The 27,847-nt window shown below is 48.1% G+C and overlaps 1 protein-coding gene across 2 annotated transcripts in view; it reads left to right on the plus strand.

Moving 5' to 3' along the window:
• The window catches only part of ITIH5 (inter-alpha-trypsin inhibitor heavy chain 5), a 59,064-nt gene that overhangs the window by 8,103 nt on the left and 23,114 nt on the right, over positions 1-27,847 (plus strand). For both annotated transcript variants that reach the window (XM_073328826.2, XM_073328827.2), the window contains exons 3-7: positions 1,294-1,457; positions 3,702-3,809; positions 4,464-4,714; positions 13,187-13,356; positions 16,318-16,434. In XM_073328826.2, coding sequence (XP_073184927.2) covers positions 1,294-1,457; positions 3,702-3,809; positions 4,464-4,714; positions 13,187-13,356; positions 16,318-16,434 — 810 coding nt within the window. The remainder of the gene's footprint in view (positions 1-1,293; positions 1,458-3,701; positions 3,810-4,463; positions 4,715-13,186; positions 13,357-16,317; positions 16,435-27,847) is intronic.

The raw sequence follows: 27,847 nt of genomic DNA on the forward strand, positions 1-27,847 counted from the left end.
TGGAGTGCCTGTTTCTGACACCTGCACTTCCCCCCTTCTCATATGGAGCAGTCTTTTGCTCTGAGAATAGGCCTTTTCATTTCAATGAGACCATGATCACAGAAAGGTATTGCTCATCGGAAGAATGGCAGAAAAGGGACCTACATTTGCTAGTCCACTCAGGTGCATCTGTGGGTTTATTTATGTGATAGCGTTATCTCTTTGGCAGCCTTCCAATGTTGAAGGATCAGCCTTTTACTGATCAAGCCAACATGATGCAGAAATTTTTCTCGTTCGTTACTTAGAGTAGTTACATTAAGCTTAAGTCTTCCAAATATAAAACGTCTTGGATTTATGGGGATACTGCTGTCCAAGTGCGTATTAGCCCTGAGAAGCACTTCGTCCGAGGACTTGCGCATAAAAGTACATTCCCAAGATGCATAATTTGGCAATCAGCTCTCGACTGCTCCAATTCCTGTTTCATCCAAGCTGGATGGGGTCCAGAGTGTTCTAAAAAGGACATTTTGCTAGATGAGCCTCAGCCGTGTGCATGTTTTCTATTAAGGCTGTTCCATCTATCATTTGAGAGCTATAGAGCAAATCCCCGACTCAAGTAAATCTGCCTAACTCCACTGAATTCAGTTTAGCTACGCTTGGTTCACACCTGCTGAGGATCTGGCCGTATACATTTTAAGACTTGGTTGCATGCATCCTTACTTGGCTCCAGTGAGAATTTGGCAGCATAGTGTAATGGCTACTGAGGAGGCCTTACATAAAATTTCCACAAGCTAACAAGGAGATTTGTCTAGGACTGCGGTTCTCAATCTTTCCCAGCCCATGACCCCATGTCCCGCCTGGACAAAGTTTTGGGAATCTCCTCCTATCTGGCCGTAAAGAAAGAGAAGGTGGTTATAATCCTCAGAAACCCATTCCTGACCCCCATGTTGAGAACCCATGATCTAGGATGTGTCCAGATTTCCGAAGTACTTTTCATAGCATATGTCTCGGCTCGCTCTGTGTAGAGGCCTCACGCTGGCACTGGGCAGAATGAATGTGGATTGTGCCCTTGACAGGGCATAGGGAGGTACTGTGCCCTTTGTGTAACCTTTCCCCACTGATCCAAAGCCTTGATGAAAAACCCCACCATGCCTAGTGTTCACAAAGGGGCTCTAACACTCTTCATCTTACAAACTTTTATGAGGCTGTTTGTTTTCACCTCATATTAAATCCTTGTGTGCCGCAAAGAAATGCCACAGGGGTGGGTTGTTTGGCTTTTAAAATAGACGGTAATGAGAAACTGTTCAATTCCTACAGGAGACCAGGCCGCGGATGGCTGAATTCACAGTCAAATCCACAATCATTTCCCGCTATGCCTTCACCACCGTTTCGTGCACCATGGTGAACAGCGGGTCTGAGGCCAAGGAAGGCACCTTTGAGATGCAGATCCCAGCTGCAGCCTTTATCTCCAACTTCACCATGTACGTGGTGCTTTTGTTTCTCCATGAGTTTCCGCCCCTTCTTGTCTTGCTGCGGGATGAGAGGGTGTGTGGTGACTTTTGCTCCCCCTCCTCTGGCCCTGCTAGGCACAGGCTGGGCCATGAGTCCAACAGCATTGGAGGGATGCCGATACCCCAGAAGAGCAGGGCCCCACTAATGTATTTGATTCCCTCATACTGAAGGCCTGCTGGTAGGTCTGACAAGCATCCCCGAATTAGAACCTCACCTCTGGAGCCTGCCAGAGTGACTGGAAATCTCAGGAGAACAGGCTTTCTTGGAGAGTTTAACAGGGTGGTTTGCCCCATGGCTGGAGAGCTTGTGGCTAAGCCAGCCCTAGAGACAGGATGAGCCACACTTGTCAGGTGCTCCCAGGATTAAAAAAAAAAAAAAAAAGAGCGGGAAGTTGCAGTAAAGGGAGGAAGCCCAGGAAAGTGTTCTGGGGTTTGTAGGTACTGCCCGCTGCAAGAAGGCTTCTGCAGTGTTCGGAGTCAGCAGGGGAAAAAAGAAAGCTGAAGAAGCAGGAGAGAGTGGGAGAAAGCCGTCCAGGCAGGGGGGCCTGGGCCAGACCCTGTCTAAGTAGGGCAGTGGCTGTAAAGGCCAGCAGGGATGAAGACTGTGTAAATTTGAGTTTTGTGTTATTTTGGGTTGATCAAGACACGGAACTGCTTGGGGCCTAGAGCGCCTGTTTTGTATCAGAGAGCTAACTACATGGGACCCCTTGTGGGGATTGTTTGAATCACTTTTGAAATGTGAGTTCTTAAAGAGCCTTGAAGAGGGGGACCAGGCAGGGTGCCACAGAATGACCTTTGCCTAATGGGGCACTTCGGAGGCTGCCTGTGTTACTGGGAGACTTCAGGTACTTCCAGGTGGGCTGCATGAGAAAAGGCCTGTTCCACTGCTGGATTACCACCCATGGGGTATTCTAAGGAATATTTATTCACTGGTATCCAATGTCCTAAGACCCATTCCTAGTAAGAAGCATTTAATTAGCTTGAAGCATTTAATTTAATTTAATAAAAGCATTAATTAACTTGAAGCCTTTAAATCATGATTTGAGGACTTCAGTAGCTCAGCTAGAGGTAGGGGTCTATTACAGGAGTGGGTGGGTGAGGTTCTGTGGCCAGCCATGTGCAGGAGGTCAGACCAGATGATCATGATGGTCCCTTCTGATCTTAGTCGTATAAGTCTATGAGATGAAAGTCTGTTTGCAAGCGATAGCAACACAGAGATTGATATACACTGATACAAAGGTAGGATTTGTTGTCACGAATAAAATGCTGGAGGTGGGTATCCCTTGTAAATAGCTTTGTCCCCTGCTTTCCCTGCTGTTGTCCTTTATTCACTTGGAATTACATGTTGAGCTGCAGAAGAGGGATGGTAACTGACGTTTGGGGACTGCCCAGATGAGTTAGGGGTTCTATCATTGCCTGCTTGGTAACTGCGGGTGCCATAGTGATATGCTGCTACAGCCTACAAGCATAAAGGTCTCAACCCTGGGTTCCACCACCTTAGTTACTCCTTGCAGGGTGATTTCAGCTACCCCTTTTGGTCTTGAGTCCCCCGCACAAATCCATCTCCCTGTGAGCTTAACTACCAGGCACTCGGACTTTTCCTATCTGGTTCGTCATCCCCAAAGGAATGAAATCTGCTCCCAGTTATCACTACACTGTGGCACACATACTCCATGCAGTTTGCACAACAGAGACCTGCTGGGGATAAAAATAAACAAAAAGTTTTATTTCATAGAAAAATCATAGCGGTGAAGAGGAAGCAGTAAGGCCTGGTCTACACAACAGAGTTAGGTCGACATAAGGCAGCTTACATTGACCTAACTGTGTAAGCGTCTACACTACAATGTCCTCCCACCGATTTAACTTGCCTGCTACGCCCACCTAATAACTCCACCTCCGCGAGAGGCATAGTGCTTAGATCGATATAGTTAGGTCAATGCAGTGTCCATGCAGACACTGTGTCGCTTACATCTTCTGTTGCTGCCTTTGACAGCTGGAGTCCCGCTGCCCCGGGCTGACAGCTGCTGGGTGGGATTCTCTGATGCCATACCTGGTTGGCTTTAGTGGAGTTATGCCCACAGAGCAGCTGGCCCTTTAGCCTATGCCCAGTACAAAAACATGCCCAAGCATTGTCACTGCACTAGGATGAGCCCCACGTCTGGATTTGTCTCCATGGCGGTAGATCTATAAGGCTGACATCTCTTAACCCTACAGGATCATTGGAGACAGGATTTACCATGGGGAAGTCACTGCGAAAGAAAAGAAAACCAGAAATGAGGACAAAGAGAGGAATAATAAACATTCTAGTCCCACAGATGGTGGGTGAGTATTGTTTCCCCTGGCTGCCATTTTGGGCAGAGTTCTGATGTTTCTTCTTTATACCATGGCTGCCATTTTGGGCAGAGTTCTGATGTTTCTTCTTTATACCATTAAAAGGTATTTCCTTTCTTTCTACTGTGTGGCCTATTTATTTCCCTGTGTTAGGGCCTGTGATATATCTAGTCTAATACAGCCCCCGCTACCATTGGAGGTGAACATCTCACAGCACCCTTTGGAGGCAAGACGGTGCTGTTATTCCCATTTTACAGATGAGGCACAGAGAGGCTAAGTGACTTGCCAAAGGTCACATAGGAAGTCTGTGGCAGAGCAGGGAATTGACATTGGGTCTCCTGAGTCCTAGCCTAGTTTCCTAACCACTGGACCACCCTTATTCTCCCTCTCTCTGCTCTGAACTTCATTCCTTTTTTAATCATCTGTCATACTCCTAGCTAAGCTTACTAATAAGAGCCTTTTAAAATCTCTCCTCCTGCTGTTTACTTACCTCTGAGTATTTCTGTTGTCCATCTTTGCATCTTCATTTAATGGGGAACACTAGCTGCTGACACAAGGGACACACCCTCAGGAAACCATTAACTTCAGGGTGTGGCTCATGATGTAAAAACAGCTTGTGAAGGTCTCTTTGAATTTCCCTTGCAGGGAGACCAGAGCTGAGACTTTCAAAGCCTCTGGCACTATTCCACGCAAGACCCACGCCATCTTCATGCTGCATTATGAAGAGCTCTTGCAAAGGCACCTGGGAAAGTATGAGTACACCGTCAGCGTCCGGCCCCAGCAGCTCGTGGGCAGGTTACGCGTGGAGGTGAACATCCTAGAGAACTCGGGCTTCAGTTCTCTGGAGGTGCTGCCACTCCAAAACAGCAAGCAGAGAGGCATCAAGAAAGTCATAGGTGAATAGAGTGTGTGGCCTACAGTGGTGATTGCGTCGCTTCTTGTGAACTGGCCTGGGCCCGGTTAGTACATGCGTAACGCCGACAGACCCTGGTCGTCGGCAGCCGGGCTCGAACCTGGGACCTAATGTGTGAGCCTCTATTGTCTGAGCTAAAAGATACCTTTCTCTTAGCCAAGTGTGTAGGAGGCTCATCAAGCTTTAGCTGGTCTAGTCACCACTAGAGGGAGACAGAGTGCCACCCCAAGCAGGCATGGGTTACACACGGTTGGGATGGAAGATCTCCAGGGAAATCCCAGACTGATGGTGCTGACTGTTAGAATCATAGAATCATAGAATATCAGGGTTGGAAGGGACCTCAGGAGGTCATCTAGTCCAACCCGCTGCTCAAAGCAGGACCAATCCCCAATTAAATCATCCCAGCCAGGGCTTTGTCAAGCCTGACCATAAAAATATCTAAGGAAGGAGATTCCACCACCTCCCTAGGTAACGCTTTCCAGTGTTTCACCACCCTCCTAGTGAAAAAGTTTTTCCTAATATCCAACCTAAATCTCCCCCACTGCAACTTGCAACACTGAAACTTGTTCAATAGATGACACTCTTCCCTCAGAAGTGGCCATAAATCAGTGCCCCCAGGTTGCATTAGGTGGTACTGAGCTGCAGAGGGAGCCACCTTTTTTGGTGGAGTCATAAAACTGAGGCCTGGACCTTACACAACCATGAAAGACCATAGGGAATGTCTCACAAGGTAGGGAGCGGTCTGAACCCGGGTGGCCTGGCCATATGCCAGCGTGCTTCATATTTCAGTGCCACTTCATTTAGAAACATTATTCCTTACTTCTCCGCTGAGCCACCGTGGTGCAGCGTGGTTGGCACATTCCATCCCAGAGGTGGCTGCAGTTCAGTGCTAGGTAGCTGCTTTCTGCAATTCGACTCTCTAACTATTTGGCAGCCTCCAGCCCTGCTAGGGCAGGGACGCAGTATAATAACAATGACCATTAAAGATTTTCAGGAGCTATAATGGTGGGAATTCTATTCAGTCTGCCTTCAGAGGTCCCTGGCTTTTGTGGCTTTAAGCCAGCATATGCGTACGTGCATGTCTAAACAGAGAAAGAAAACTTTGAATCCTATTAGGGCCTGATCTCCCTATTAGGGAAATTAGGGCCTGATCCAAAGCCCACTAAAGCCAATGGGAGTCTTTCAAATGACTTGGATGGGCTTTGAATCGGGCTTTGAATCAGATGCAACGTTCCTGGCTCCTGGGAACTGCTGAAGTAACTTGTGTTTCCATCCAAGCAGACCAAAGCAAACAGGAAATCCTGCCTTTCGGAACACAGGAAAGGTCGGTCTTTTGCCAAAGCAGCAGAGAGCAGGTGCAATGCTGGGGGCGGGGGGAGGGGGGGTCTAGCATTGCCCCATAGGCTGCTCAGAGCTATTGTTTTTTGCAAATGGGCAGCATAGATCATAAGATGCTATGATTTTGCCTGGAAGCCGCTGCATGTTAGCAAAAACTCCAGGCTAACGTCAAGTGGGAGATGGTCTTGCTCGAGGATGGAGCATGAAGGATCATGGATCTCAAACCCAGGTCTGGGGGTCCCCAGACCACAGCTGCCTCCTGGCATCTCGCTGGTACCAGCAGGGAGCACGGGCTGGCGGATCCTTGCTCACAAGAGGCACTTCCCCAAAAGCTTCCATTTGGAGGAGATGTCCAGCCTTTCTGATTGGCTCAGACTCACTACTTCAGCCAGAAAGAAGCAGAGGAAGTTGTCTGAACAACTAGGTGAATCCCTGGCTGCTGCTCCGTTGGACCTTTCCAGTTAGCCTGACTCCTAAGCCCTGTTTTGTTCCTAATTCATGCCTTCCTGTCCTGTTCCTGGTTCCTGCTCTCCTGCCTTATTCCAGATCCCTGCTCCTATGCCCCGCTCTTGGCTACTGATTCTGGTTCTGCCTCTTGGCTTGATGCCTGCCTCTGGCTCTGACCCTTGGCTCAACCCCCGACTTTGTCTCTGTTGCTGACCTGAATCTTGCTCTGACCACTAGGTCTGACCATCTACATCCCGGTAGGGTCAGATCCTCAGCGGGTGTAAATCAATATGGCTCCAGGGAATTCTGTGGAGCTGCAGTGATTTACACTATGTGAGGATCTGGCCTGAAACTTGTGACTATGGAATAAAACAAAAGTCTCGGTCCTATTCCTATCAAAGCTGAGGCCTGAGGATTGGGCCTGAATGCTGCTGTTGCCCAGTGAGTTCAGTGAGCCTTGGATCAGGCTTTGGATAAGGCAAAGCATCTGCAGCCGCTGTCGGTAGGATAAAATGATAAAGGTTGTCAGTCCCCTTGATTTAGCTTAGCTGAGGTGAGGAAGGATGTTTCCCCTTGGGGTAGTAGTGTATGGTGAAGTGCATTTCTGGTGTTACGCTTTCCTCCAAAGCATCTGGCATTGATCAAGGCCAGAGACAGGATAACTGAGCAGACACACCCTTTGTTCCAGCACGCATATTCCTGTATTTAAATGATACATGGAAAAACTCAGTATTGGAGCGGCCTATCCAAATGTGACTCTGTGGGCACCGGACGTTCTGTGCAACATAGCAAGGGGTTTAAAACATTTAATAGGAAATTTGGACCCATCCAGTTCTATTATTATTAAAGTCTTCTCTAGCCATTAAAGTCTATGTGAGATATCACTTTCAATGTCATGACCAGAGGAGGGGACTGGAACCCAGGATTCCTGGATTTTATTCATACATCTGATACTCACTCAGTTTTGTGGTCTAGATTGTCACCCTTATTCATGTTGCCTCACTCCTCCAGTGACAATATTGAAACCAGTAAGATTACCTCAGGGATGAGGTGCTGCTCAGTGTAAAGGGGACAATCTGGCCCTCTCTAAACTTGAGCAAGTCATGTAGGCTCTCTGGTTGGCTGTCCCCATCTGTAAAACAGCTATAATGAGGCCTACAGTATTTCTCACATAGGTGTTGATTAAAATTTAAAAAGTGCTTTGAGATCCTTGAAGGAAAGGCCAAATTAGCAGTATAAATGAGAATAAGAGTAATGTTTTTCAGAAGCACACAAGTCCCATTTTCCAAAGTGACTTAGGCTTCCAAGTCATTTAGGTGCTTTCTGAACATTTTCCCCTGAGACACAGGGGTTCCTGATTTATTCTCAGTGATTCAAACTGCCGTAGCTTGCAAACCAAAGAGAAGCTTCCACCTTGCCCCCACCAGATGCTGACCCTGACAATCTAGCGTGGGGTAAAAAATCAAGCTGGGTTCTTTCTGCCTCTGTAACCCCGCCAGCAATGTCTGGGCATTGAATGTTTGTGAGTGAAATGCCTACCTGCTGTAGTGATTGGCACTATGAGCACGAACAAAATGAATGAACATTTCTCAGATGGATCTAGCAATCAGAATGTATCTGGCCATCTCCCAGTCAGGGATTAGCCTGAGACATCTCTGAAGTGACGAATGCATCTTCAGGATGCATGTGGAAGAGTCAAATTCCTGTCACCTGGCTAAATGTGCACTGGCTCTGCTGTTCCAGCTGTAACAAGATCCTGGTGTGTCCATAAAGCACTTAAAGCAGGATGCAGATGGGACTTAAAGGCACGCCGAGAGGAGGTGCTCTCTGCTGAGGAAGGACAAGAGTCCCCACTCTCACATTTGTGAATTAGCATAACAGTCTTTGTTGTTGCAGTGGCAATGGTGAATGTTGTATTTCTGGCTAGGGATCTGAGCCACAAAGGTCAGACTCAGCTCCAGACTTCTCCACAGTTTGATACAGGGCCTAGGTTTGTTTTGTTTTAAAGATATAGGCCGTTTTGGGGGTTCTGATTAGGTTTCCTCTCTGACTGACAAAGCGAAGCCAGGCCTCTCTAGTATGTTTCCTTTGTAAGCAGGCTCACAAACATACAAACCAGCTGGGTTTATGTTTTTTTCCAAAAGGAAGCCAGAGGGCACATGAGTTTGGGAAAATGATTTCCTGAGCTGGGCAGGTGTCTGCTCCCTTTCTGCCACTGTAACACAGATAAAACAGCGCAGAGGAAGCTGAGGCCAGGAATTTCTGCTCTTACAGATAACCTCAAAACAAAGCCACTTTTCACATGACGTCTGAGCCCAGAATTCCCTGCTAAGGGCCCATCTACTCATCTGCCACCCTTCTCTCCCTATGAAGCAGTTTGGTGAGAATGTTTTGCCGGTCATGTACAATAACGTCACATTCCCAGGTAAAACCAGACCCTATGGTAGTTACCCCAGTTTCCTTTCCATTTTGCAGCTGGTGCTCAAAATCACAAACTGCAGGGAGGTTTTGCTTTGCCCCCCTCTCCTTCCACCTCCCCAGACACTCCCATTTTAAAGCTCAGGATGAGCTCTGTGCTGGAGTTCTGTATCTGGACTCTCCCAAACTCTGATCAAGTTTGAATTTGGCTTCACCTCTAAACTTCATTGCTTGGGCACTTCACTCTGTAACATCAAATGAAGACAGATGTTCAGGGGTCAATTTTAGCATGGACGGTTTTGCTTTTGTTGTCCTGATTTGCACCTACAGTTGAATTCTGGGGGTAAATCTAACAATTTGCCTTCATTCCTAGCTTATTGTGGGTATGAATCAGGCAGATGGAAGCTCAATCACTTGAATCATGCAAGCCATTCATTCTGCAGGTCAAATTAGATCAGAGATTCTCAAACTGGGGGTCAAGACCCTTCAGGGGGTCGTGAGCTTTCAGCCTCCATCCCCAAACCGCACTTCGCCTCCAGCATTTATAATAATGTTAAATATAAAAATAGTGTTTTTAATTTATAAGGGGGAGTCACACTCAGAGACTTGCTATGTGAAAGGGGTCAGCAGTATGAAAGTTTGAGAAGCACTGAATTAGACCTATAAAAAGGGAGGGCCGAGCCCTTTTGGATATTTACCCCTAAATATAATCTCAGATTTTCCCCTCTAGTTCAAATGGAGGCCAGGCTAGTAAGGAGCAGGCCGTATTTGCTATATGTCCATTTTATTTGACAAGTCTCCACATCACGACGGGCACTAGCTAGTTTGTTGGACTTCTCAGTGGAAAGGACAAAGATTGACTGGGCAGAGTCTGAGCCACTTCCTCCACCATTCATGCCCCTGTTGGTGACTCTCTAGGTGTCCTTGGCAAAGTCACCTAACCCCTCTCTCCAGGCCTCTAATGTACGTCATGATCGTACAATGAGGATAACACTTTCCCACCTTTGTGAAGTGCTTTGAGATGATGAAAGGTGCTGGATAATTGCAAAGCTGTACCTAGCACTTCTTGATCTCAAAGCACTTTACAAAAGTGATTAGATGTCATTATCCTCATTTAACAGATGGGAAAAGTGAGGCACAGAGAGGCTATCTGACTTGCCCAAAGTCATACAGGAAGTTCGTGACAAGGCTGGAACTAGAATCCATATCTCTAGATTCACCAGGTGGTGTACTTACCTGTATCCAGGTAAGAGCCCCCTGAAAATTTCTGTTTGAGGGAAGTGCATAGGGGAAGCTTGCATAGCCACTGCCTGTGATATATGATGTGGACAAAGAGGGTGCTTCCATTTCCAGTGTGATCTGGAGCATTTTACTAACACTGAAGTAGGAGAAGAGAGGTGTTTTCACCTCTGTATTTGGCACTGGTATGACCACTGCTGGAATCCTGTGTCCAGTTCTGGTGCCCACAACTGGCACCAAATAAATTGGAAAGGGATCTGGGGAAAGCCATGAGAATGATTAAAGGATTAGAAGACATTCCTTATAGTGAAAGACTCAAAGAGCTCAATTTCTTTAGCTTAACAAAGAGACGATGACTTGATTACAGTCCATGAAGTATTTACATGGGGAACAAATATTTGATAATGGGCTCTTCAATGTGGCAGAGAAAGATGTAACATGATCCAATGGCTGTAAGTTAAAGCTAGACAAATTCAGACGGGAAATAAGGTGTAAATTTGTAACTATGAGAGTAATTACCCATTGGAGCAATTTACTCTGGGTTGTGGTAGATTCTCCATCACTGACCATTTTTAAATCAAGATTGGATGTTTTTCTAAAATATCTGCTCTAGGAATTATTTCAGGGAAGTTCTCTGGCCTGCGTTATACAGGAGGTCAGACTAGATGACCACAGTGGTCCCTTCTGGCCATGGAATCTGTGAAATATATCAGCCTACCCTTTAAACTCTGATAAAACCCTGGGAGGCGAAGGTGAAGCTCTCCAAGTAAATCAGAAAATGCAAATATTCTTTTAACACAGTGTTATGAATTCTGGACAGTTCCCGCACGTTGTCAGTTAACCAAGATCTTTGAAGAGAGAAGAGATGGATGAAAAGAAGTGTCAATCCCAGCACATTTGGTACACTGTATCTGAGGAGTGTATGTTACTCTAGGCAATTCATCACATTACAGAGCAGCCTTATAAGTAAAATGGAATCAACACTGAGATAAAATCCAATAGAAGAGATATTCATTTATGACTCCTCTTGCATTCTTCTGGCGCTGGAGATAGCAGTGATAGCAGATGATAGCTGTGATAGCAGATGACAGAACAAGGAGTAATGGTCTCAAGTTGCAGTAGGGGAGGTTTAGGTTGGATATTAGGAAAAACTTTTTCACTAGGAGGGTGGTGAAACACTGGAATGTGTTACCTAGGGAGGTGGTGGAATCCCCTTCCTTAGAAGTTTTTAAGGTCAGGCTTGACAAAGCCCTGGCTGGGATGATTTAGTTGGGATTGGTCCTGCTCTGGGCAGGGGGTTGGACTAGATGACCTCCAGAGGTCCCTTCCAACCCTGATATTCTATGATGCTATGATTCTAAATCTAGAGTGTACAGTCGTTAAAGTCACGACTCTGGGTAATTCTCTTATAAACCCATTAAGACTAATTGTTAAATAGTCTTAACACTTCCTCATTTGCCTCATAGTGTCCTCTTAGGGTGTGTCTACGCTGCAGTTAAACTCCCACGGCTAGCCCATGTCAGCTGACTTGGGTTCCTGGCCCGCAGGTTGCAGGACTATAAAATTGCCACGAGGGGGAAGGGTCCCAGAGCCTGGGATCCAGCCTGAGCCCGAACGTCTATGCAGCAATTTTTATCCCCACAGCCCAAGCCCCAGGAGCCTGAGTCAGCTGACCTAGGCTGGCTGCAGCCATGCTGCAGGTCTTTTAGTCCAGTGTAGATGTACCCTTAGGACACAAATCCGGTCCAACAGCACAGGTGGACAGGAAGCAGCTTTTTCAAAGAGGAGGTGACCCGGGGCCAGGATTTCACCCCTGGTGTCTTGAAATGCTTCTGGGTTTGTTTTAGATTCTGGAAACCCTGCATTAGATTCCTGTAAGTGTAAAGGGAGGGCTTGATCCGCAGCTGGCATCGGTCATTGTCGCCCTATTGATCTCATGGAGCGATGATGATTTACACCAGCTGATCATCAGAGAAATTCCTCCTAGACCCTCTTGAAGCTTAAGAGGAAACCCTTCCCTGCCTCCATATACTCTTCCCTTTCCCGCTTCCTCTGGCTGTTCCATGCAGGCCCTGTTGGCCTCCAACGGGTGAATGAAGGTACCCGTCCATGTTGCTCCTGAATTATATGGAGAGCAATAGGGGCACTCTCTCAGTGGTCTAAGGGAGACCTTCCTCTTCCATGGGATGAGTTCACTGCTTTCCCTGCAAACTTCAAACTCTCTCAGTGCTTCCATTTCCAGGAGCGGCCAGTAAAAGAGAAAGGACAATCCCATGGTTAAAGTGCTAGCCTGGGACTTGGGAGATCAGATTCAGTTCTTTGCTCTGTCACAAACTACCTGTGTGAGCCTGGGCAAAACACTTGGTCTCTCTGTGCTTCAGTTTCCCATCTGTAAAATGGGCATAATGGCACTTCCCTGCCTTGGGAGGGTGGGGAAGGGTTTAGAATAAACATTGCAAGTGCTCAGATACTATTGTAATGGTGGCCATATAAGTACCTCTGGTTGACATCAATGGACCTATACCAATTGACATCAGCTGAGAATTTGACCAAGTTTTCAACATGTACTAAAAATGGATGTAGGCACACCCAAATTTTGGGGAACTGCAAGACCAGATCTGAACTCTGGTACAATCTCACTGAAATGCAGCTACCTTTGCATGGAAGAAAGGGAAGCAAAGAACTGCCCCACTCAGCAGGGTTTTAGCCCAGAACCTGGGGACAAACGACTTCTCTTAAAATTTGGTAAGAGTACTTTAACAGCCACTCAGAGAAGACCCAACCTTCAGGTTTAAGATCACTCCCCAAAATAACATCAGGGCCGGGAAGTTAACTAAACCTGTCCATCCCACGATAAGATTTCAGGGCTGGATGCAGTTACAGTTGCAAAGGAAAAGGGTAGTTCTTATTTTAGTGCAGCTATTTTGCTCTTCCCTGATTTCATAACGTCATGGTGAATCTGTCTGACATAAATAGAAAAGCTGTAATATCACTGGTTGTGTTTTCCTACCAGATGACGTCTCCCCACCTCCTTCTACTGTGATCGGCCAGACGAAAACATTAGCCAAAGTGACCTTCAGTCCCAGTGTTGTACAACAAACCCAGATTGCCCGCAATGGCATTCTGGGGGATTTTATCATTCGATATGATGTCAACAGGGAGCTGAGTGTCGGGGATGTGCAGGTACCGTACTCATGCCTGACCTTCCTTGTGCTATTGACTATGCCAGAGGTAGCTGAACAGTGTTGGATGCCTACATTCCATAACAAATTTCACCCAATGGAGGGTCATTTCTGCAGCTTGTAGGAGCCTAACGGCCACACCTAAGTGGTGTAACATTGACCAGATTGCAGCCACCCTCGTACTGCCAAACGATGATTAATTACCCCTTCCCAAAAAATCACAAGAACTGACTTAAAAATCATGAGATTTTATCTTTTAAATAACAAATGTTGGGTTCTCGTTTGTTGTCTTTTGGTTTCTCAGCCTCTAGGGTGTCCTTGCTCGCAGGCTAGAAGCTTACTTTTTTCAAAAGACATGAAAGCTGAGATTCGAATGCAGTCTGATTCTGGCAGTTGAGCCTTTAAGAAACAACCGCTATTGGGAGACTTCTGATCCAATTCTCAGAGCCGGCAACACTGACACCCCTTATCTTGAATGTGACTCAGGGGAGGCAACTAGTCCCTGCATGTGATACTCCATCTTTAGCTGAGTAGCTTTCTTCCAGATCATTGCATGCCTTTGTAGTCTACCAGAGCCACACCTCTATAATCAAGATGAGGGCAGTCATTATACTGCTCATTGGACCACACGTTGGCTTCTCTTGTCACAGAGTATGTGTTCTTCATACACCACTGATATGCAACAGCAACACAAGGGAACTCTCACTACTACATAAAAACATCGGTCCCTGCAGGGAACTAGCTAAATCCCACATGATAGATAACTAAAACTCAGAGCCCAAGCATGCACTTTATCTTTTAGCATTAAAGATTCACATGGAGGGGACAATGGAAAAATTATATGTAAGAAAACAGTCAATCAAAGTCACCCGGCAGCTCTACCCACATACCTAGCAATTTTTCACATGAGCCAAACTGCGGCTATTAGCAAATGACAGATTTCGTGAACGGAACGCAGATAGCTGTGGTTGATGCTCTAAACAGGCACACAAAGAACAATATCCCTTTTAGCTGCACCAGCTATTCACATAGGCTGAAAAATCACCCCTGTGTGAAGACCCGCGTCAGTCCTATTTTGATAGCTTCAGTGGGGAGGTGGCCAGCCACACAGCCTCTGCTCAATGTCTCAGCACACGGGTGCACTTTAGACAAAGTTCAGTGTATGCATATTTTTGAAGAGATTCACAAATTCCGAGGCCAGAAGGGACCATTGTGATCATCTAATCTGACCTCCTGCATAACACAGGCCAGAGAACTGCCCTGAAAGAATTCTGAGAGCAGATCTTTTAGCAAAACGTCCACTCTTGATTTAAATATTGCCAGTGATGGATAAATTGGGTAAATTGTTCCAGTGATTAATTACCCTCACTGTCAAAAATGTATGCCTCATTTCCATCTGAATTTGTCTAGCTTCAACTTCCAGCAGTTGGATGCTGTTATACCTTTCCTAGCTAGATTGAAGAGTCCATTATTAAATATTTATTCCTCGTATTGGTACTTAGAGACTGTTAAGTCACCCCTTCACCTTCCCTTTCTTAAGCTAAAGAGATGGTTTTCCTGGAGTCTATCAGTACCAGGCCTGTTTCTAAGCCTTTAGTCATTTTCGTGGCTCTTCTCTGAACCCTTTCCAGCTTGTCAACGTCCTCCATGAATTATGGCAAGTGGTTCTGCATCGCCTATTATGAGGCAACCTCACTGCCTTTCTCCCACCTCTGCTTGGCATCCACGTCCAAGCCTTCATCCTCTTTCACCTAGACCAGAGGTTCCCAAACTTTTTTTGCGGAGCCCCCACTTCGGAGATTCATGTCCCATGTGTGACCCCCTCACAGGGGCTGGGGAGGGGAAAGGGGGCCTGGTACTCATGGGGGCCAGAAGCAGGGCAGGAGGGGTGCTTGGTACCCCCAGGGGCAGGATAGTACTCACCACCTGGCAGTTGAAGAAGGTTTCCTCTCTCGCAGCTGTCGGATGGTCTTCGCTGCCAGGACCCAGCTCCCTGCCTGTCTTGCTCCCACCTGCCCAGGGGAAGCAAATGGGGCATGCTGAAGGGCTGGGGTCAGCAGGGAAGGCTGCTCCCTGTGAGTACCCGAGCCCCTGCCAGACACAGCCCCCACCTCACCTCGTCCCTTCAGCACAGCCCTGTCCACTTCCCCTGGACTTTTTCCAGCAGGGGAAACAGATGCCCTGGAGTTGCACTGAAAGGCTGGGGTGCAGGGGGTTCTGGAGGGGGCTCTGTCCGGCAAGGGACTCAGCACTGCTGGGGTGCAGCCTTCAGCTCCCCACTCACAGAGTCACTGCCAGCTTTCCCAGCAGAGGTGGTTGCGGGGTGCCGGTTGCGGGGTGCTGCAACTGTGGCAAAAGGGAAGCAAAACACACAGGGAGCCTTGTCCCAGCAGCGGAAACCACCCACACAGCCCCGTCCGCTTCTCCTGTCGGGCAGAGATGCCTGGCCCTTTAGTGCTGCCCATCCTCAGACAACTCCATTTGTTCAGAAGCCAGTCAAAAGCTGCCTTTGTCTTTAAACCCTGCCTGTCCTTGCCCTTAGTTATCTCCACCATTCCCTGCTTCCTTTAGCCCTACCTTGTCCTCTTTGTGGCTCCTGCCAACGGCAACAGCCTTCCTGTCTCCCTCCATGCCACTGTCTCCTTTAAAATCTCAGCTGAAAATCTCTGTTCCCCATTCAACCAGAACCACTTAATTCTTTTCTGCCTCTGCTCTGATTCCCCGTTGCACCATGCAGCAGCATCTAGCTCTGTTCAGCATTTGGGGACGTCATCAGTACGAAAAATGCTATTCAGAATTAAGGACCAATACTGCTCCCATTGAGGTATATGGCAAATCTGTTGACTTCCCCGGGGGCAGGACCATGCCCTCTAGTTGCAAGCGGCAAAGGTATCCTGGTGATGGGTGTGGTTGACATTATTGTGACCTGCCATGTGTCCTTGACTTTCTCTCCCTCCCTCAGATCCTGAATGGATACTTCGTGCATTACTTCGCCCCCCAGAATCTCCCTCCGCTGCCGAAGAACGTTGTGTTCGTGCTGGACAGCAGTGCCTCCATGGTGGGAGCAAAGCTCAGACAGGTGAGCCAGGTGATGCTATGCGATGCAGAGTGGTTTGCTGTGAGGTTACCATGACGACCACTTAGGCTGGTAGTCTGGCCACCAGGGCTATGGGGAAATTACATGGGAAGCCCCTGGCACCAGGAGGCCCATGAGACATCTCAGCATTTGGAAGGAAGAGGATGGAGACATTACAGAGCTGGGCTCATGCAAACCCTGAGCAAAATCCAGGTCTCACTGAAGCAGGGGCGGATTAACTCACAGGCCCATGGGGCCTGTGCCCAGGGGCCCTGGGCAATTTGGGGGCCCCCGTAGGAGCGCCGGAACCTGTATAGAAGTGGGGGGATCACCGCTGCTGGAATCGTGGCCCCTCCCCCTGCTTTTCCTTTTGCCCCTGGAGCTAGGCTGTGGTAGGGTGAGCATATTTCCTACAGGGAAAATGGGACATCACACGGGGCTTTCCCAAGCCCTGCTCCCCCAGCCCTATGGAACTGGCCTGAGTCGCTCACCTGAGCCCCCCACTTCTCCCACATGGGGCTGGCCTGAGCCCCACTCCACCTGCCCTGGGTGGGGGGCTGGGGTGCCTGAGAGCAGCCCCTGGACCATGTCCCCATCCCCTGAGGTGCGCCACTCAGGGCAGGTGGAGGGTCTGGGGCTCACCGGGCAGCTCTTGCCATGGCTTGACCCCGGCTTCCAGTCTGATCAGGGGGCGGGGCCTTGGGGAGAAGGGGAGGAGCAGGGGGCGGGGCCCCATGGAAAGGGAGATGGTGGGGGGCCCAAATGTTCTTTGTGCCTAGAGCCACAATAAATCTTAATACATCTCTGCACTAAAGTCAATGGCAACGCTTCTATTGACTTCAGTAGGGCCCGGATTTCACCCCAGTCTCTGAGAGCTGAGTGACGCTCCCACAACTGCCAAGTGGAAGCAACGGCCAGAAAGAGAGGGTGAATGGGGCAAAGTCTATGACACAGCTTGATCTGTAGGACCACAACCCTCCCAAATAGCTGTCTCCTTTCCCCTCATCTCATCTCCTCCCCTTCTAGGAAAGGATTAGCCAGAGAGGCCAGTGCTGCTGAAAGCCCCTGGCCTGTCCAGTAAATGGGGAGCCTGCACCTTTACCTAGCACAGGTTTAACCATGCCCCATCAGGCAATGACACACGTCATGTCCAGGTAGGCTAAAATGCCGCTGTGTGGGATCTGCACAAGGGCAAAAGCTGGTACGAATCTGCAGGGGCAGTGCTGGGCTAGAGGCATGGCCAATGTGGCTTGGGGTTGGGACATATTATTAAGACAGGTGAGCAACATATAATCAGCTCAGCCCATCAGGTTCCCTTGCTAGCTCCACCAGCTGCTGATGAGATGTCTGGGTACGGCCCAGAGCCATCTTCTGGGGTCTGGCTGCCAGCATGGGCACTAACTTAGCAGATGTAAACCTAGTCTTGAGGGTTTGAACCATGATATTTAGACAAAGCCTTGACTACATGCGGCACTTGAAAAGAGGCAGATCTGTACCAGCATGTGCCCCTGAAACCTCTATGGTTCTACATAACACTGGACTCTCACGGCCCATTGAATCGAGCGTTTCACTGTAACGGCCCCTTCTCTCTCTGCCTCGCCGAGCCCTGATTACTAGAGAAGTGCTAATAGGTGAAACAGCTCCCGCTTGCTGCTTCTGTGGTGATCAGCGAGGACTCCAGAAAGACGCCATGGACCCTATGCTCTGGGAAGACTTGGAGTAGCTTTCTCTCCCCTGCCCCCAGCCTGTGTATTTGTGTTTTAAATTCTGGTCTAACTAGGGGGCTGGGATTTGAGTCTGTTTAGTGCAAGGAGCTGACTGGGTTTAGGAGCAGGTCTCCCAGGGTTAATCCCAGGCCATGCTGTTTGGAATAATGGCGTGAACAAGAAATGCTAATGCCCCATAATCTTAGACCTCCTCAGGAGAAAAATAAAACCCTTTAGTGGTAAAAGGTTAATCCTTCAATCCAAGACAATACTGGGGCAGTTCACACCGACTCTTGGCAGGCTGGCCATTCAGTGCCTTAATCCCCTGGCTCAGCATTGCATTGCTTGCTAAACACTTTATCCCCCTTTTCCAGCAAGCAGGGCTGGTGGGTGGGTTTTGGCTTTAGCCACTCAATTTAAGAGACAGTACTGATGTTTTTCAGCCAAACAACACAGCAGCAGCATCTCCGGGGTCTGTTAGTAAAGCTACTTTCCCCTACATATGTAGTTGGGCCTGTACTCATTCAATAGCCCGTATGTCTTTATTCAGAACCTGCCCTCCTGTGTTCAGTTAGTTAGCTGCATGTTTGCCATACAAGCCTTGGGGGAGGTAATTCAATGTACTAAAAGTCACACTTGATTATAGCTTTCAGGGGAGGTGGTTAGACTTCATAGAAGTGGTGACTTCTAAAGGAAGATATAGGATAATTATATATTATATAAGCAAGTCTATTGTAAAATAGCTAATAGAGAGACAGGGCCTGCCCAGGTACACATGGACAAAGACAAATTGCCAGTGGATAACTGGTGAGCTAGGTGTATGTCTGGTAAGTAAGTTAGTGTCAGCATTGGTAGCCAAATAAATTACCCCATAATGACTGTTCTGAGTGGCTCCCAGAAGATGGGGGGAATTGACAGTTGTGACAATGTGACAGTGTGATTCCAGTATGGTAAGGAAATCCCTCTGCCTGAACGGATCTACCATAACGCACATTTTTAAACCACCTCCGGCTTTGTGTTCTCCAACTTGACAATGTTGTCTTTAGCTCAACACCATAGACTGTTTTGTGGGAGCAGCAAAAACCACAAAGGGGCGGAAACACAATGTCATTGATGGCTAATGGCTAAAGACTAGCAAGAGAGGCATGTGCTAATGCACGTTGGAGTAGGGGAAATGCTTCCTTTTGCTCTTCCACAGCAGAGTTCTCAAACTGTGGTTCATGGCATGTTTGGCAATGCACCGAGACCTGGTAGGTCGCATGGTGCTGGCTTTCCTCATTTCCAGCTGCTGAATCCCATGAGAAGATAGCTAAAAATACATTCAGTACTCTTCTGAGATGTCTTTTCATGGGCGGCATGTGACTCCTCCATTTGGGGCGGCTGGGCATCCCAGACCATGGCCCTGCCTCCCGCAGCCTCCTCCCCTTGAAGCCCCACACACACTCCGCCCCTGCTCAGCCCCGTCCCCCCCACCTCTTCCCTTGAGGCCCACCCGCCGCTCGCACCTCTTTGCCTCCTCCCTCATGTCCCAGACCGCCTGCCAGCAGACCAGTTGGCCGGCCGCTCACTGCTTGGGCACGCCTCCTCTCCCGGCCCCCATGCGGGCGGAGCGGGAACGGGCAGAGGCGGAGGGCGGGCGGGGCCTCGTGCGGAAGAGAACGAGTGAGAGCAGGGCCTCAGGGCAGAGTGCGGGTGGGGCCACAGACAGGGCTATAGCCAGAGCCCCTTTCAGCAGCGGCGCACTCCAAAGGCGGCGGGCTGGCTGTTTGGGGAGGCTTAGCCTCCCCTGGCCTCTTCTACTCTCTGCCCATGTGTCTTTGCCATGTTAGCAGCAGCTATAGCTGCCATGAGGAAGGGTGAATGTGAATGTGCCAGTCAGGACGATCCCAAATGAGAATGGGAGGCATCTGTGAGACAAACTTTATTACAGCAGCAGAGAAATGTAGGGCTGGAAAGGACCTGGATAGGTCATCTGGTCCAGCCACCTGTGCTGTGCCAGGACCAGATATACTTAGAGCAGTGATACTCAGACTGTGGTTCGCAAGCCGCAAGGGTCTCTTTAATGAGTCTCCTGCGGTGCTTTGCAGCACATGATAGTAAACCACTGTGTGATCTAATTATTAACCAGTCTAAGTTATTAACCAATCAGGATGCTTTGATTATGTTATTAACCAATTAAGTTATCAAATTGCACTAAGTTATTAACCCTTTTTTGCTGTGCGAATAATATATATATATATATATATATATATATATATATAAACAAAATATTTCCCTGGCATACTGTTTAAATACGAATAGTACTATAGTAAAAGAAACAATGAATTCACACTACTGTGTCTCTTTAGGGTAATGTTGATCGCTAATTTGGCTTCTGAACCACTGAGGTCTGGGTGTTACTGACCTAGACCATCCCTGACAAGTGTTTGTCTAACTTATTCATAGAAAATCTCCAGTGGTGGGGATTCCACAACCTGCCTTGGCAATGTATTCCAGTACTTAATCATTCCTTTTGTCAGAAAAAAAAGCTGAATATTGAACCTAAATCTTCTTTGCTGTAGATTAAGCCGACTGCTTCTTGTCTTAACCGTGCTGGACATAGAGAACAATTGATCTCAACCCCTGTAACAGGGTTGATTTATAACAACACTGCACAAGAGATAGTGATTCAGAATAATGTAGCAGGCTTTTGAAATCCTCTGCACTACATGGGAGCGGAATCCTGGCCTCATTGAAATCATGGCCCAAACTCCCATTGACTTCAATAGGACCAGGATTTCACCCACAGTGGGCAGCTCTTACAGGTGACCTCATGCTTATGGTCCACTTGTGCAAGTTCTTTTTCTGCTCCTGTGCTCTTCTTTTCACTAAGTGCCAACTAGCCAGTTCCCTCCATCCCTCTCTCTTTCCCAAGTATCACAGTATTTGAAGAGACAGGACATACAGCTCCAAATCCATTTAGTGCCAGCAGCTTGTCAATGTTTCTGTGAAAGAAACATTTTTCTCCATTGTCTCAGTCCAGCAGGGAAGCTAGGCCTCCATTGCTTCTTTCTGCTGTGGTTCTAACAGCATTTGAACGCGGGTCGGACCCTCATGTCATGTAAATCAGCTTTAGTGGTGCTATGATGCTTTACACCAGATGACGATCTGGTCCTGTGTGTGTCACTTTCCCTACACCATTTGGCAGACATGGCATTTGTGAGAGGCAAGAAATTCCAGAGTAGGATATATGATTATAAAATATTTTATGCACTAGAGATCTAGCAGGTGTCTATTGTTGTTATGCTGGCAAGGAAAGTGCCTAAATAATTTTGTTCCTTCATTTGCAAGGCGAAATGATAGAACATATGCATGGGAGAGATGCATTAAGTATGAGTCTGAAGGAAATGGGGTCTATGCAATTCCAGCAAAGAATTGGGAAGCACTAAGTTTCGTACACGGGATCAGCGGCAGCCTGTCCAGTTCAATGTGCTGCTTCTTGCGGTGGCCAAAACTCTGGGCATGGCGACACTACAAAGTTAAGTCAACCTAAGTTACATCGGTATACAGTCATCGCAGTAATTACATTGCTCGTGTGGGTCTACATTTGTGTCGACGGTGCGCGTCCTCACTACCAGTGCTTATATCGAGCGTACTGTCAGCGTGGGGCATTGTGGGATGGTTCCTGGAAGCCAGTAACAGTTAATGTAAGCAACACAGTGTCTACACTGACACTGTGTCAACCTAACAGCATCGACATTGACTCTACGCCTCTCACAGAGGTGGAGTTATTAAGACAGAGTAGCGGGGCAGTTACGTTACCAGGAGACAAATTTTAGTGTAGACACTTCCAGAGTTAGGTGCCTTGCGTCGACCTAACTGTGTAGTGTAGACCAAGCTGTAATGATTCAAAAGAAGGCAAAGACCTTCCCCCAAAGTACCTAGACAGTTGTACAGTGGTGTTTTTTCAAGGCTGGGATGGGTTGCATACTAGGCAATTCCCTTGTAACCCCAGCATGTCGTTGTTATGATCTGATTCCCCTACCTCCACTGGCTGTGGGTGTTGTGGTAGTGAAGACTGAATTGAAAGCCCCATCTACACCTGCTGTAACAGAATCAGGGGATCCAATTATAACACTTTTGTCCCCTGAGCTGGATACAACATTGTTAGAAGTCGTAGTGTTGGTGGGGTCTGACCCTGTCCCCATAACTAGGTTAAATCCCTAAAGTGTCCAATATTTTAGCTTAGTTCTGAGACTATGGTGGGATACCCATCTGTATTGTAACCAGGCCGGGAGACAACAGAGCTGGATCCCCTGACTCAGTTACAATTGTAGCGTGGGCAGGGCTGAAATGTGACTAGCCCCACACCAGTCATTTTTAAGATAATGCCAGTCACGCAGCATTTCTAAATCTGTTTTCTTGGCAAAGCAGGTTTATCTAGCTCACCAGATTTTATTTTGATTGATGAAAAAGATTTCTCGCCCCTTGAACACTCACACTTACACTAGGATACCCAGTGGGGTTCTTATTTCAAGATGCTGGGGTGTGAGCAAGATCATACTTAGAGGTACTATGCAGCCGCCATATCTATTGTCCCATTCTTAAGCAATAAGACCCTAGAAACTTCTCTGGTTTGGACCTTTCATTTCTAATTTCGGGTCAAATCCCTGAGTAAAGATATCGGGCAAAATTTCCACTGACTTTAATAGAAGTTTTACCTGAGTGAGGACCTCTGGCTTTGGCCCAGTAAAGATCCTTCTCCAAGCACTGACCAGGTATTAGCTGGAAGTACTCAAGGCACTCTGCTCATGCGTGCAAGCTGTATGCTCCTGCATGTAACAGAAGATGCTGGAATCCCCAATCTCACACAATGTGATAGCCAGCCATTTGGAAAAAAGACTCAGAAGGATCAGACTAATCCATTCAGGGTGGTTTTAGTTTTAAAGCTTCTGTTCAGCTCTCTGGCCAAACTTTTAGAAAGTCACAATTAGCTAAGGATGAGATCCCGGTTGAAGGTTCCCAGGGATCGAGGTTTTACTGGGTTTGCTGAGTGTTCTCCTTAGGTGGATTTGCTTTTGTCACCAGTCACATTCTTAGAAAAGTCTGAGCACCTTGTATAAACATTTCTCTGCCTCTCCATGCCTTGACACCCAGCCCCCTTTTGAGTGGTTTCAGGTTGATTCTATTGATTGCCTGGATTCTGAATGCCAGCAACCATCAGAACCGTTTGACACCTTCCCTGCCCCACACAAAAAAAATTCCCTGTGTTGCTGAAGAACTGGCTGTGAGCTTTTTGAGTGCTAATCTGAATGGTGGCTGCTCTCCAGAAAAACCTACTTTAAACTGCCAAGGAGCCACTCAGCAAAATCCTAATCCAAATTGCAGCCTTCAGTGATTTCCAAAGGTACTATGTGAACAGCTGCCAGCCTTTCTGGTTTTATCTGGAGATTTAGAAAATGTGTCTACCCGTCCATCTGGAGGAACATAGAGAAATTTTATACAATGTGCCCAGCATAGAATCTGTCAATATAGATGCCTCCCACTCTGGAATAGAGTACAGTAGAGTCACCTCCATCACTCTCATTAGATGAAAATATGAGTGAATCATTGGAAAAATAGGATCTGCCAGACTGGATCAAACCCAGCTAGTCCGGTGTCCTGTCTCTGGCCGTAACCAGCATGAGATGCTTCAGAGGAAGATGCAAGAACCTCACACTAGGCAGATGTGGGCTAATGTGTCTTCCACAACAACCAGAAGCCAATAAAATTGAGGCTAAATCAGCCCGGCCAGGGAAGTGAATGCAAGATCTGGAAGTTCAACTCTCAGGACTGTTGGCAAAAGCTCTCCAGCTAATCTCAGTTATGTTGATGAAGGGGAGAGGCCAGACCATAGAGGGCTTTATATGTCAGTGTTAACTCTTTGAATCGGGTTCAGAGTACATAGGAAGCAAGGATAATGCAAGTTTTGAAACTGAAATGCTCTCAGGGCCTGACCCAAAGCCCAGTGAAGTCAATGTGGAAGTCTTTTCATAGATTCCAATGAGCTTTGGATCAAGCCTCTAGTTAGTACATCATGAGATGGGATGAGCCCATGTACTACTGAAGAGATATTGACCTCTCTGCAAAATGAGTCTTTTATTGTGCAAAGTCTTTGCCACCCAGTACACTTACACAAGACATCTTTGTGTCTTTTGAGCTCTGACTATGTCTAATACCTTATTAACTAGAGCTATCATGGAATTGTTTCACTCATCACCCACATGCAGCTACCTCTGGGGTGGGTGGGAGGTGGCAGCTGTTTAACAGAGCGCAGAAGCACTTCATAACAAGTGTACAGTAGGCAGCGAAGAATATCATCCCTGTAGATTGGATGAATGTGGGCAGGATATAACGATCTATATTGCAATCTGCTTGGAGACATTCAGCACATTTGCAGGTGCATCCCTGGGGCTTGATACAGAAGAGACATGGAATGTGTGTAAGGGAACAAGCAAACTGGAAGATGTTTTTAGTCATGGAACATCTGACTCTGAATAGGCCATGACAGGCAACCGACAGGCGGCAGTTGGAGCCTGCCCTTCCAAGTGGGGGTGGAAATATGTACTACTACTCAGGCAAACCCACACATAGTCTACTAAGGACCGATGCGTCAGGCAGAGCGACAACAGGTGATGGCATCGCACCAGGCGTCACTAGCGAAGTTCCCAGATCTGGCTCAGTGGGATTTGCATGCTAGAATGACTTGAAAAGTGCCGAAGAAGTAAACATCATCTTTCCTGGTGATGTCCTTGCTTTTCCATTCATGTCTGTTTAAAATGTTTCTCGCTCTGTGGCTGGCAGTAAGGTCCCATATGCCAGCCAGCTACTGCGCTCATAAAAGCCGGCTGGATTCCATGCAGTACATTGCTGCCGGTAATTGCATTGACAGACTTTTTATTGAAACTGCAGATGCTTGGTAGGGTGAGGAGACAGAGGAAAGACTCCAGTGACAGCTAACGTTTGCAGGTCCACCAGTTTGGAGCCCATTCTGCAATCCTTCCTCAATTGGGACAATGTCATCTAGTGGTTAGGGCACAGGAATGAGCACCAGCGGTGGGTTCTATAGGGGGCGGAGAGGAGCTGGGCTGGGGGCGGAGCAGGGGGCGGAGTGGAGCTGGGCTGGGGGCAGAGGTGGGCTAGGGGCGGAGCAGGGGCGGAGTGGAGCTGGGCTGGGGGCGGAGCTGGGCTAGGGGCGGAGCAGGGGGCGGAGCGGTGCTGTGGCTGGGGGCGGAGCTGGGCTGGGGCGGAGCAGGGGGCGGAGTGGAGCTGGGCTGGGGGCGGAGCTGGGCTAGGGGCGGAGCAGGGGGCGGAGCGGTGCTGTGGCTGGGGGCGGAGCTGGGCTGGGGCGGAGCAGGGGGCGGAGTGGAGCTGGGCTGGGGGCAGAGGTGGGCTAGGGGCGGAGCAGGGGGTGGAGAGGAGCTGCGTCTGGGGGTGGAGTGGAGCTGCGGCTGGGGCCGGAGCTGGGCTGGGAGCAAAGCAGAGCTGCAGCTGGGGCTGGAGCAGTGCTGGGTGATGCTCCCTCTGCGCCCCTCATGGGGGCTGGCCCGGGCCCCGCTGCATGTCCCCTCAAGCGGTCACCCCCACCCCCCAGGTGGGCACAGCCCCCAGCTTGGAGAGCACTGATCTAGAACATGAGCTCTGTGGGGCAGGAATTGTCTCTGATGTATGTACAATATCTAGCACCAGGGAAACTTAATCTCTGTATGGGCCTGAGACATCACTGTAGTACAGATAACGGTTGCTGGAGCACCCCCCCAAAAATTAGCAGGTGCTTAGCACCCTCAGGCAGCTGGCTTCTTCCTGTCCCCCAGCATCTCCTGCCTGCCAGTGGCCCTGCTGATCAACTCCTCTCGCTCCCTCTCTGTGCCTCCCGCCCGCCACAATCAGCTGTTCCACGATGTGCAGGAGGTGCTGGAAGGGGGGGAGGAGCGGGGATGGGGGCGCGCTTGGGGAAGGGGGTGAAATGGGGTGGGAAGAGGTGGGACGGGGCGGAGCAGGGGCAGGAAGATGCAGGGCGGGGGTGGGGCTTTGGGGCAGGGGGTGGAGTGGGGGTGAGGCCTAGAATGAGCAGGGGTTGAGCCCTCCCCCCCCGGGACAGAAGAAACCGGAGCCTATGGCACATATTACAGTGTTTACTCACCTCTGACTAGATAATCATGATGGTCCCTTCTGGCCTTAAAGTCTATGAGTAAGTGTTATCTGGTGGTTAGAGCTCAGGACTGTGAGTTTGCTCAAAACAAGTGTAATAGTCATGTTGGCCGAAACACTGCGTCTTGAACTCAGGTCTTCCAGAGCTAAAAAAAGCAAGAGTTCCCACGGCTTGCCCTACTTGGTCTGTAACAGACTCAAATCTTCTGTGGATTGGGCACAGAGTGGGACCTGTCTCACATTCCCCATTGGATTACATAAAAATACAATGTTCTCAAAACTTGCCAAAAATTGTAGTGACCACCAGGCTGGTGGCATTCAGTCAAATGCTGTGAGAAAAGACTGTTTCCTTCATGTAGCGTGTGAAAATGAATGTTGGATAATTGAAATAAAAAGCATAACCTCCCTGGCCTCCATTTGATTCTTGCTGACCCGAGTAGCAGCTAATTGATGTTGAAATCCAGTTGAGTGCATCTGTTCGACCGCCGAACTCCTTTCGACATTGTGACAGCCGTAGATTTGTCTTGTGGGGTGTAGGGGGAAGGGATCAAGTGCTTGGAATATTTTTCAGGCCTGGGGACTGACTGACTGACTGAGTCTTCTGAGGACAAACTGGGAAAGAGACATTAGGCAATGAATCAAGGGCAGAGGGTAACATCTCTTCCCTTGGCATTGACCTTTTAATTATTAGCTCCATGGAAACCGTTTGTGATGAGGAGGGTTGGAAGATGTACCTGTTAAAAGATAAGTGATTCCATTTAAACAAATCCAGTGAGAACAGGAATTTAGGGCTTCGTTCACCAATGTGTTGCTCTGGCTTATAACTATGGAACTCCATTGTTTTCAATGGAGCTACTCCAGTATGACTCCAGTATAACACAGTGGCGATACCTTTAAACCTGAGAGACTTTAACTTGCCCAAGACTTTCTTGCATCGAGTATATTTACAAAAGCATTTACTATTCAAATTTAATCTGGCTGCAGAGTTGATAATTAATGTATATAATTCTTAGCATTTATATAGTGTTTTGCATGTTCAAAATACTTTATGCACATTTATTAATCTTCACAACAGCCCTGTAAGTGTGGGTAAGGTTCTATTTTCTGTCTAACCTTTGTGAATCTGTGGCCACCATTCCCTGTAATACCCAAGTGCCTCACAATCTGTAATATACTTATCCTCACACTGCCTCTCTGAGGTAGGGAAGTGCTGTTATTCAAAGGGGAAACTGAGGCACAGAGTGAAGTGACTTGCACAGGGTAATACAGGAAGTCTGTAACAGAGCAGGGAATTGAACCTAGATGGGTGGCAGCTAATGCCCTAATAACTGGACCATCCTTCTCCCAAGCCCCCTTTGCAGATAGGGAAGCTGAGGCCGAAAAGTAACTTCCTCAAGGTTACATAGTGAATCTGTGATGCCCAATTTATTAGCAGGACCTGTAGGGAACCACATTCAGGGCAGCAAGGCTGGCCACCACAGTTATCCTTTTGTGACAGCTCTGTGTTATGAAGAATAGTTACAGCCAAATTCTGGGCCCCC

This window comes from Lepidochelys kempii, chromosome 1 (genome assembly GCF_965140285.1).
Source record: "Lepidochelys kempii isolate rLepKem1 chromosome 1, rLepKem1.hap1, whole genome shotgun sequence".
NCBI lineage: Eukaryota > Metazoa > Chordata > Testudines > Cheloniidae > Lepidochelys > Lepidochelys kempii.